The sequence below is a fragment of the Actinia tenebrosa genome, unplaced genomic scaffold, assembly GCF_029948245.1.
Source record: "Actinia tenebrosa isolate PJP-AT-01 unplaced genomic scaffold, QUT_ActTen_1.0 PGA_scaffold2__45_contigs__length_23673736, whole genome shotgun sequence".
NCBI classification, from domain to species: Eukaryota; Metazoa; Cnidaria; class Anthozoa; order Actiniaria; family Actiniidae; genus Actinia; species Actinia tenebrosa.
Window position 1 is genome coordinate 4,793,527 of NW_028292579.1, and position 12,254 is coordinate 4,805,780.

General features: G+C 36.0%; 1 protein-coding gene across 1 annotated transcript; it reads right to left on the reverse strand.

Annotated features, from left to right (window-relative positions):
- Positions 1–376: 376 nt before the first annotated feature.
- On the reverse strand, positions 377–9,132 carry LOC116289640 (uncharacterized). The gene is made up of 2 exons (XM_031696590.2): positions 8,667–9,132; positions 377–1,321 (listed from the first exon to the last, which is right to left on the reverse strand). The coding sequence occupies exons 1-2, from the start codon at positions 8,837–8,839 to the stop codon at positions 403–405; spliced, it is 1,092 nt and encodes a 363-aa protein (XP_031552450.2). The 5' UTR covers positions 8,840–9,132; the 3' UTR covers positions 377–402.
- Between the last annotated feature and the right edge of the window lie 3,122 nt (positions 9,133–12,254).

Sequence of the window (12,254 nt, forward strand, 5' to 3'; positions counted from 1 at the left end):
AATGCTGCTATAAAAATGGCTTACCAAATAACGAATGACAGGGCCTTATAATTCTAGAAGATGACAGTTTCAGCGTCCGTACACTTATATTTTTTCTCCTCTTGTACCTTTAAGTGAAAAATCCGGCACTTTTGTGGCTGTAAAGAAAGTGCCTTTTTGAATTTGGTTTTATTATTTATTTTGATCTTTTAAACTATCCAAGTGGGTGGATAGCCCCCATTTATAGTACTATACTCAGTACTATACTCAGGGGCATTGCTTCAAGTGTCGATGAGTGCAGAAAAAAGAACATTCACTGGCATTTAATGACATCAACGTTATATGAAAAACGACAAGTAACCAACACAGAAACATAAATAATCATTCATTATAAACGTTATGATAAATTTTTTCTTTATTTTTTTACACAAAAGTATTCGATTCTTGAGATAAAGTAATAGAAGCCGTGTCTGGCATAGTCGTCGATGTCTCATTAACAATATAGTTGATATTAGGCAATGTTCTTTCATGACGAGATACAGTAATATTTGAAACTAGAGCTCTACTATAGTCCATATTAAGATTAGAAACAGGCGGCGCAAGCCTGAAGCTTTCATCTGCTGGTATAACGATTGTAACAGGCTGCCTTACAGGTTGTCTCGATGCTCCTAAGTTATTGAGTTCCACCTCACCAGGGTTTATCTCCTGACTGTCGTCCAAGGCGCGGACGTTCCGAAATCTTGAGAGTTCGTTAAGAATCCGTCGTGATAGAATCCTTCGTCTTAGACTGTCAAACGAGCTTTTTACAAGCCAACCATTAACCATTGTAAAAAATACGATGTTCATAAAGAAGAATCCCAGGGGAAGATATTCCATCCTTAACGGGCTATGACTCAAAAATACTACTACTAATAATGTTAATGGACATAAAGCTCTGCAAATAATCGTCAATATGAATCCTATTATAACACAATTTATGTACAGATAGGAGTTCTTGCTGATCCCCAGGGATCTTAAGAACCCACATAAGTCAAAAAAGATAGCACTTCCTTCAAATAAGAGTCCAATAACACCCGAGATGGCGTTTTGTTTATACAGCATAAATACCGCATAAGTCGAGATAGTCACTATATGATGTAATAGATTGATTTTAAATAGAGGTATGAAGTTCCTTAACAGGATATCCTGAAAAAATCGGTACACGTAGTGGCCAAGGTCCAGAGCAAAGGCTGCCAAAATAGGCTCGGAGATCTCCAGAAAAGGATTCTGGAAGACATCGCTGACAATCAGTAGAGTGATTCCATAGATGAAGATGATAATTGAGAAGATCTGATCCCTGAAACTAGATCAATCAGATATTAATTAGACGCAATTACTGAGATTAGAGTGCTTTTATTCTCACTGCTGAATAGTTAGATAAATGTATCTAACTTAGATAACTATTTAGTTGACGTCACCTAAAATAGTAAAAGCGCGCCAAATAACGGTCATGCTAATCCGGGGGGTTGTTTTACCAGAGAATGAGTGAATAGACATTCATTTGTATCATCGTTTCTCCCCCTGATCTCAGCAGCTGTTTACTCGTAGTTTCAAATTTAGGTGACGTCACCTAAAATAGTAAATAACTTATCTAATTTAGTTGACGTCACCTATTCATTGAGACTAAAAGCACTCTAATATATAAGAGGGAAGTAAATTAAAGAACTACTGAGGATGTAATGTAATCCCTGGCAGTGGCCACTTTCAGTGCCTATTTTCCTCCGTACTAACCACCTCATAAATGCGTGACTTATTGTGAAGCGCCTTTGGGCATATCGATATGGAATAAGGGCGTTATATAAATCATAATCATAATCATGTATTGAGAGCAGATCCCTAAACAGATCAGTATTTTATCGGAAAGTATAGACCAATTTTGCTTGGGCGTAATGTTTTTTTTTCCATTTCAGACCATGTATTATTCTCTAGAGTAACATTTCTTTATGGTTGCGCATAAAAAGACACATAAATCTGGATACATGCAGCTCAAACAAAGAACCTTATTCTTGAGAATAAGATTCTTTGAAATGAAACGTGACCTGAAATGGGGAAAAAATACCTCCAAGCTAAATTGGTCGATTGGTTAGCACTTTCGTTTGGAAGAGGAAGTTTGCATTCGTATGGGAAGTGTTTGAAATCTTTGTTTTTGATCATAACATGGTTAAGCGATATTAATATAGACTAGTTTTGAACTTAAAAATACACTAGAATAGGTATTCAATTTAAAAGTTAATTTAAACTTGTCAGTCGTTTTGCCGAAAATAAGTACATAATAGTTCAGCCATCTGCCAAATCATTAGTAAGACTTCCTTCAGAAACACCGGATACTGTTTTAGAGCCAGTTTGATGCAAGCGGGAAGTCTGTCGGCCTAACATGGCGAGACAAGTGCGCACTACCACAAACAAGTAGCTTAGTTTTACCCGTTCCGCTTACTAATACACCTAACTGAAAAAACGTATTCGGGTTCGAGAAGGACATATCATCGAAGCTAAGACCGAAAAGGAATTTGGGTACTCCGAAATGTGTATTATATTTGCATATAGACATGTAAAAATGCACAGTAGAGCAAAGTCGGTCGACCTAGATTAACAACATACCAAAGCCATGATGCATAAAATGTGCACAGGAAGGGAAAACTGCAATATGCATGAAATTAGCATAATTGTTTGTCTTCCCATGCTCCCCTTCGGTCTTAGCTTTGATGATATAACCTTTTTTTGAACCCGACAACGTTTTTTCAATTAGGTGTATACTGCAACTGATTGCAGTACTATTAGTCGTGTTTTACCCAAGTGGGAAGAATTACGTACCTAATGTAATCTACTAACCTAGTTTTTACCGTTCCTCTTACCAGTTTATTCCAACAGTGCTATACTAGTCGCGTTCTACCCAAGCGGAAAGTCTAACTATCATGTGAGATAATTGCGCACTACACAAACCGTATCCCAGTGATTTCCGTCTCACTAGTATATTTCCAATAGCCCAGTATTAGTCGTGTTCACTATCTATCCGATGAAGGTCAATATTTAGCGGTTATGCTCGGTTGATTCTGAATAGCTCGTGAGTGTTTCAGCGTGATTCAACTGAAGGGATAGCGCCAAAGGAATGAATTTAGCGCAGGTTGAGGTCTAGTGACAAAACCACTTCTTACCACCTATAAAGCATTTCGATTTGGCTCATTTGAATCGACTACAGCGAAGAATAACAAGCTATTATACTTATGCGAAGTTCCCCTCGAATTTGAATCAAATGAGCTAAATCGAAATGTTTTATGGGTCGTGAGAAACCCGTGAATTAATCGCTCGATGTTAATGGAAATGTAAGAGAATGTGTTTACTATACTTGGCGTTAATGGGGCGATTTCAGTTTCTCAATGCGCGATGAAAAGATAATCAAATCGAATACTGACCAAGTAAATGAAAACTTTAATGGCTTTAGAGTACCACGTGACTTTTGTCCAATCAAATTGCATAACTTAACTTGAGGAAATAAACTATAACAGAATAGTTTTTTAAGCTATGACTAAGTGAAATGATTAGAAAACATAATTTCGATACTTGATTTCGATTTCAATGGTGGATATTTTGCAGTTAGTTTCGTCGTGTTGTCAGTAGTATTTTCAGTAATTCAGCTGTTTAAAAAACAATTTAACAAGAGTATATCCGGTCTAGATCAAAACACCCGACGAGAGGAAATGAAATATGGCAATTAATTTTTTTTATGCAATGTTGACAAACGTGATAGTTAGCATATAGAGAGTCCTTGAAACCATTAATATTTATTTTCAGAATAAATGTCAAGTTGAGCGTTGAACCTAACTAAAAAGCTAGTAAATTTTTGGTTTATACCCAGAAAATGCAAAGGAAAGGAAGGATGAAGCACGTATTTTTTATCGTTTCGGCTGTAAAAAAAATCAGTATTATCAAAAAAACGTACGCTCATAACTAACAGAACACGACAAGGAATAACACGGAAGTCAAGCGTGAATAATCAACAAGCACTGAGCCGTGAGCGAAAATAGTTATGAGTGTACTTATTCTTATTTGACTGCCTTAAAACCCTTCAATGCAGATGAAATTAAAGGAGAATATTTGTAAAAGATACATCTTTTAGTGACTTCATTTAGAAAAAAATCGTTCGACGATTTTTTGAATGCCGCTTTCATCGATATTTTCTATCGCTTTTGACAACGAATGAGGTCATTTAGCTTCATATCAAAAAAAATCCATAACGTTAGAAAGAAAGTCACAATTTGATTCATACTCAAAAAGGACAGTGTCTATATCCGTACCTATATTCTAGCCACTAAAAATATTAAATCCACTAAATTAAAGTCCCGATTTTGAGGGTATGAAGTTGACACGCTGGAAATAATAGTAAAAGTCCATGAAAATATTCATCGCGTAATGTTTGGAAAACGCTTTCATACATTTTTTTCATATTGCAATATGTTGGGTGCCTTGATTAATACTATCGACTGGTGCAAGTCGCTTTGAAAGTTTAGATCTAGTTTTCGAGAAAATAAGCGGTAAACGATTTCTATGATGTCATCATTACGTCATAATGAAAAGGCCGCTTTAAACTAATTTATCATTTTTGAAACCTTTAATCCTTTCCTGACATTGTGTGAAAAGTGCTTGCAGATCGAGTTATTCAAGACGAAGTTGTAGCCGTTTCAATGCGGCTAGGTGTGCCAGACCAAAACTACCCAGAGCCTCCTTAATCAATTTTCATAATATATTCTTATAGAAAACATTTGTATTCGAGGATTAGGTTGAGTATATCTCATTGAAAGATATCGAAGAATGTATCTCATTGAATGGAATATTCAGGCAAACTTTGTATTAGTTTCGGAAAATTTTTATTTCCTGTTAATTAAAAAAGAAGACAAGCAAAACAGCGCTAAGCTCAAGATCAACAACTGTTCTACTTTCACTTTACGTGTCTTCTTACGCACCCCTATCCCCTCAGTACTCTATCGACCACGTATCAAAATAATTGAGGTCAGCTTACAAGTTTTTTTTTTTTTTTTTTGTGATTTTACTTTTTTTCCTACGTGGTTTGTCGCTGCTGAGTAATAATTTGAAAAATACGGTTTGAGTGACGACGCACAAAAAATAAGATAAATAAGGAATATATTGCTAATAATATTTATGAAAAGCCAATTCAGTGTCACAGCGTGTCGTGATGTAAGTTGGTTGCACAACGTTTCCTTCACACCATGAAACGAAATCCGCTCACCAGTAGACTACATTATTCAACACAGGAAGAATAAACTGTCGTAATAATAGCCCAGCTTAAAAATAAAATATATTAGTCCTCAGGATTCCGTGCGCTATTCAATTAGTGCAGTTTATAGGTGAATTATAGCTTCCTGCGTTGCTAATGACATAAAATCGTCTTAAGAATTCGTTATATTAGCTCGCGCGCTTTCCTTTGCCGGCGCGCTGTCAGTAACAGTATATCGACTTTCCTGGCTCGAGTTTGGAACCAAAATTTTAGCAAACGCCTTCTAAAGTTTTAAACCTTATTTGTTTAATCTGTGTGAGCATTAAAGATTGTAAATGTAATGATGATCAATGATGGTTTCCTTTTTTCTTCTAAACTTTGTTTTGTATCAAGTGATTAACAGCATGAGGTTTTTTATTGCTCTAGAGGAAGTTGATAATTTTTTTTTCTTAAAAAAAAACTAAGCGAAAAACACTTAATGTTATATATTGTACCACTTGCGTCACGATCGTCCAGTGGTTTCAAACAAAAGCGCAACACAATAAAGTGGTTGAACACAACACTTCATAGATTCTATGAAAATGATCTTTTTACACATGTTGGTTCAAAGCTCTTGTTTTACTAGATGATAGAGCCACTTTTTTTCCGAGGACAACAAAGCCTCGTCAGTCTCCTCACTTTGATCTAGAAATCGTTCAAAAGAAAGGAGCCAACAGTCGGATTTAATTTGTTTACTCATCTCTAATATTCTTATTTTTAATTCCTTCAAAAGAGTCGAAACGCAGGCCGCTAGCAGAAAACGTCGTGAGAACATTCCACGGTCCATACGAACTTACATTGTAAAATATAAAAACAAAAAAACAAAATCGTTAACCTATTACCATTTTCAGCCAAAGTATTTCTGTAAAATTTCCGAAGAAAAAGTGCTTCGGTTTTACAGAGCGTATTTTTTCCTCGATATTATTTTGCAGTAGGTCGTTCGTTAAGCGCAACAAAAAGCAACGCTCATATCTATTCATTGGCATATTTGAAGTTTTGTCTCGCAGACTATAAAAGAATACTAGAAAAAATTCCATTAGTGGGACAACCAGTTGCCTATCGGGATTGTATTAGTTCTTCCGCTCATTATGATACTGCATACATTCCAAGCCGAATATTCATCACTGACGATAACAAAAAATTATCAATGATCGTACGCTTTAATTTTACTTTCTAAAGATTAAATTTAATTTCCTATATTCCTAAGACATTTCTAGCACAAATATTCCTTAATTTCGACAAAGCATAGGTTAGGTGTCATATGTAAGTCCAAAAGTACAAAGTCCCCTCTTTTCTCGTAGTTCCGGCTTTGCTATTGTTGGTTATTTTACTGTCTGTGGTTTTGAGAGCCTTTAGGGCAATAAAAGTAGACCAGCCAGCGAAACGAATTATTGTACCACAAGTTCTGCTTTCCACGTCAGTGTCACTATGTGACATTAACATACCAGCTTTATCTGCCTCGAGCGTTAGCGAACCGAACTTTTTGATCGTATAACCTCATTTTTTTATCTTACGTTTTTTCTCTCAATAAGTAGCTCTCTTGTGTTATCTCGAATTTTTCTTCTAATTTTTTTGTTGCATTTTTATCAACGACTTCCTGCCAGCGACTGAGCGCTGTCTGAAATCATTGACCCCGTTACCATAACAACGCACCGAGGATCCTTCTGAATTTCCGCATCAACTTTCATCTAATGTTTTGTTATAAAACGTATTACATATCTTTTGATCCATCTACCATTCTCAAAAACAAGGAACGATTACATTTTCTTGAAAGGATTTACTTATTTTCTCCTTAAAATCTCATGCGAACTGTTTGATTTTTATTAAACCACTGATACGGTATTAACATAAGCAAATCAAATAGAAAGTATGATATCTTATATTTTTAAGTAAGGGAACTCACACATTACTCTTATACTGTAATTTCAATATTTGCAACGAAGAAAAAACATGACAGGTTTCGTTTTTGTTTGTCGGCAGAATTATGATCGAATTAGCAATTTTGGTAGAAGTACATGTTTCTCCCTTTGACATCAAATCTTTGGTGCTTATGTTACGCCATATTCTAAATTATTGTTATTTTTCAATGTATTTGACATATTCTCCCACGCACCAATTTAAAATTGAGTTTAGAACGTTTTGGACGTCAACCACAACTAGCTTCGGATTTCTCTAACAAATCAGACAAATCATAAACGCACTGAAAGGCTTCTTTCGCAGCCAATCAGAATCGATTGTGTCGAAATGGAATGAGGAAGCCACCGTTACGGCTGCCTTCCATGTCCATCAGAATCGACATGGAACCATTTGATCTATACAACGTGCAACATAAGACTGTAAATGCTTTTCGTTTTTCCGGTAACTGTGGCTTATTGGATCGTTTTTTTGAGACTTGTCAGGAGCTAAAAAGCGCCCTTTTGGAGCACGTATCGAACGAAGACTGATACGGAAATATTTACTTTTAAATTCGTGTGACATTTAATAGAGGCGAAGGTCAGAATTAATAGGTTTAGTATCTTGGCATCGACACTCCCAAACAAGGATAAAAACGAAACTAGTAAAGACGAGCTTACTTTATTACTGAGTATTATTATTACTACAGAGAGAAAAATTCGTTTCTTTCTTAAACTTCCTGTAAGCCGAATGCGGTCTAGATAGTGGTTAGTTTTCAGATAATAGAAGCTATAGACGTTGAGAAAGTGGTCTTGAAATAATGTCATGACAAAAAAGCCTTCTTTCGTTACGATATGGCCTGCTAACGGGAGTCCCATATCAGAGATATAATAGACCGGAAGCCGTTACAAATATATTATTATTATTATTAATGATCAATGCCATATACTCAACCCAGCGTGAATCTAGCCACTCGTACAGTACCCCCATAGCTAGACAAAAACATGTATGGACTAGCAATTCATCTGCTACCATCTTGACAAATCATCACAATTGGAAGTGTGGGTTGCACAATTATCCAAAGAAACAGCCAAAAAAAAAAACAGCCTTATTTTGGATCCTTGATTTATTTATTAAGCTCGATTGATCTGATTTTATCCACAAAAATATAAATCCAAATGTAAATATTAATTTTATCGGCTGTAGAGTTATCTAAAGGAGGCAAGAGAGGAATGTGGCTAACATTTTGGAATGATTTTCCGGTATACGCTTTTTCTTTGATATCTATATTGTTTTCGCGCACAAAACAATACTGACATTTTGCCCCAATGTTCAATCTTTTGTATCAAAACATAAAGTAAGTTAAAATGTTTTGGAACTCAAATCCCTATGACATTCTAAAGCTTGGGTCTTATAGAATTGTGTGCAGAAGGCAAAAGTTTTATTTTAAAAATGAGATGCACAGAAATGAAAAAATTGTACTTACAATCTGGAGACAATTCCTGGTTTTTCTTCAAACAGCTTAGTGATTCTTTCTCCAAAGGCTAAGTTCGTCTTCCTGAAGCACTGCTCCAACAATGGGGTAAGAAGAAAATAAACTCCAACGCTTAGATTAATGGTAACAGAAAATATCAAAAGGACTCCATAAGTTGTAAGCATTTCTAGATTTGACTTGCAGTATCAAATGGACAGAAGACTGGAGTGTGCGACTGTTGCCATACGGGAAGTCATTCGAGTTGGCTAGTCAGTCAGTCAGTCAGGAAACTATAAAGCATTGATTGACTGGCAGTTTAAGGTAAAACACCCGGAAGCCAATACGAGAATTGAATTGACTGCCCGACAATAAACCTGAGCTTTCTTGATGTAAGCCTATAAATTTGCAACGAAAACACAACTGTCTCCTGGAGTCTATACGCACGAAGGAATCTAATCTAAATGACAGACACGTGAATGAAATATACTTCTACTTCCGCAATCGTTAATGTTCGTGACCTCGTTCACCAACCACGACACGTGTCATGATTGGTTGCGTTAGGCACTAAATTAACTTGGTCATTTCCAGGGGGAGGGGAGGGGGCGATGAACAATGTTCTCAATTAGTACAATGTTAAAAGAGGCATTTAGTAAAATTAATGGGATTCATGTTCTCAATTTATTCTATTCTTCAGCACTCAAAATCGTAGGCGTATGAAATGTTATGGTCAAAGCATGTCTGAAATAGCGGAGGGGAGGGGAGGGAGGGGGGACAATTGTCAGGACAGCTGACTCGAGGTCAAATCGTAAATACACTTATAGAACAATGATTACATCAGACACAATTAAAGCGGTTTCAGCATTAATAGAAACTAGAAAACAACGAGAAAAACAGACATGCTTTAGAACGCTTGAGCAAATAATGATAATGATAATTACAAAGCGTATCTAGAGGCTAAATAATATAATCGTACCCGCATTCTCACTTCTGATTATTCCTATTTTTTTAGAAGTTTTTTCCTACGTCGCTGATATTGTTCGAAAAAAACGAAAAATAGAACAATTAGGTAACAACTTTTGAATGGCTTTCCTCGTGATCAATCTGAAAAAAAGCCAATAAACTGAGGCGACGACACATGAATAATGGGAACCATTTAAATGCTTTCTGGCAGTTTATTCCCTGGCATCAATCTGCTCTGATGGGAACGGACGATATCATCATCCATTGGAACTGATACTTCGATATCATCATCCACTGGAACTGATATTTGTCCTCAATGATATTATGCAACTCACAGTTTGTGGTCGATCAATTTGACCTCGTTCCGTCTTCTCGCTCGTTCCCCTATAAGGCAGAATAATAAGAGATATCATGATCTACAGTATGTATGGCATGTTAGTATAAACTTACTAATGGTTTTTCACAGATCCTGCGCTCTGATTGGCCTATTAGCGATAAACCTCAAGTAGCTAAAAGTGCCGGTTTTGAAAACCAGAACGACACACACACAAAAATCATTTCACCTAAATGTCAAAATTGTTTGTATCCATTAATTTTGACCGATGAGTAAGGTTATGAATACTATGATGGGGCTATTATTGACTATTCAGGCTGCAGGTCCAGTTGCTAATCAAGTTTCGCGCGCTTGAAATAAGATACCACCTCGGTCAGTAAAGTAAAAAACAGTAGCACCACACATCTAGTTTTCATGTTTCTTTCTTTCTTTTTCTTTTAAGCTTTGTTCTTTACCGTGAGAACACTAAACATGAACACTTTGTGCTTTTTTACTACTTTTTTTAACAAGCATCCCTTGAGTGAATCATTTAGAAATCAGTTGTCTTTGGATCACACAGCATATTTGAGTTCAATCCTACTTTTTTAGAGGGTTTGAAGCAGTAAAAAGCTCAGGAAATAAAAATCTGAATAAAGTCAAGTGTTCATGGTTCGAGTGTCTTCACCGTAAAAATATATTGTAAACAAATTGTGTAGTAATGGTGTTAAAGAGCGGGATTTATTTTTTATTTTTTATGTTTGTCTATATTAGACATAAACTATTTAAACCTTTTTGTTGTCAGCATACATATTATTGGAATTTTAAAAATAAAGAATTGAATGGCGCGATCGTTGATAAATAGAAAACGTTATCATTTGAAGTAGTCCAGTCTTAAATATCGTGAAAGAAAAATTGTAACTTGAAAAATACGCCTTCAAACTCCTATAAATGTGTGAACAGGTCAACAGGAATCAGAACTGAGAGATGACAGTTATAAGGAAGTCATAAGCACGACTTCTTCGTCGACCAGTCAGCGCAATCTAGTCTAACGAAAAACGCCGGTTGTCGGGTATACCACCCCGGCTATTTATCTACTTGCACGACACAGTTAAGTCTGGATGTTTACTTTTTTTAGAAAATTATTTCGATAGAGTAAGAGAGGTGGTTGAAGATGGATGGTTCTATTTCACTTCAACTTTTATTTTACTTTATTCAGTATCATATTTTATTTTATAATATTTTGTTCTGTTCTGTTCTGTTCTGTTCTGTTCTGTTCTGTTCTGTTCTGTTCTGTTCTGTTCTGTTCTGTTCTGTTCTGTTCTGTTCTGTTCTGTTCTGTTCTGTTCTGTTCTGTTCTGTTCTGTTCTGTTCTGTTCTGTTCTGTTCTGTTGGTTTAACGCCGCAAACCCTGATTTTTTCTTTTATTTATATACTACATGACTATTTTTGATCAGTCTTCGTAACGCCAAACTCATATGCAGTGAGAACTTGTTTTATCTGACTTTTGTTAGTACGGAGCTAGCTTTTTCCCCCGATACAAATAACTTTTCCCGTTCCTTTGTCAAGTGCATTGAGAACTGAAACAAGGAAGTATCGAGCTATGTGTATACTATTTCGCTGATTGGCTGCTTGTACAGACCTTATCCTTTTTTTCTTTGAACAAAATTAACCATGTTTATCAGCCATGAGCCGCGCCAATGCTGTGCTTGCTTTTGTGAATCGATAAGAAACATGAAGTTTAATTCCAAATTACCATTTCATCCAACAATATTGAATTGAAAATTTGTTAATAACCGACATCCTGAGCTCAGTGGTTCAGGTTATTTATGATCATTCTTTTTAACTCCAAACTCATAGACAGTGAGATCTCGTTTTATCTTGTGTTAGTTCCTTACAAATAACGTATTCCGTCCCTTCCAGTCTTCTTTAACTCCAAACTGATAGACAGTGAGATATCGTTTTATCTTGTGTTAGTTCTTTACAAATAACGTCTTCCGTTCCTTCTGTCCCTTCCAGTCTTCTTTAACTCCAAACTGATAGACAGTGAGATCTCGTTTTATCTTGTGTTAGTTCCTTACAAATGACGTCTTCCGTTCCTTTCGTCCCTTCCAATCTTCTTTCATCTACGGTAGTCTGTGAACAAAAAAGAAAATCGTAAAATTTGAAGCTGGCGCACTTATCAGTAAGCGCAAACTACGAAATAGAACTGCAGAATAGCGGGTATATGAATAGAAAGCCCAAACTTTAACAGACACAGCCATAACCTTTGGGTGACATCGTCAAACAACTCTAGATTCGTCGCGCGCGCACGTTACCCTTCATTCATT

What these genes read in the sequence shown, in the direction of transcription:
- LOC116289640 (XM_031696590.2), bottom strand. Translation starts at nt 8,839, where the DNA reads ATGCTTACAACTTATGGAGTCCTTTTGATATTTTCTGTTACCATTAAT. An exon ending in CCAGGAATTGTCTCCAGATT is followed by an intron (nt 1,322 to 8,666) that starts GTAAGTACAATT and finishes TGATTGATCTAG; the next exon opens with TTTCAGGGATCAGATCTTCT.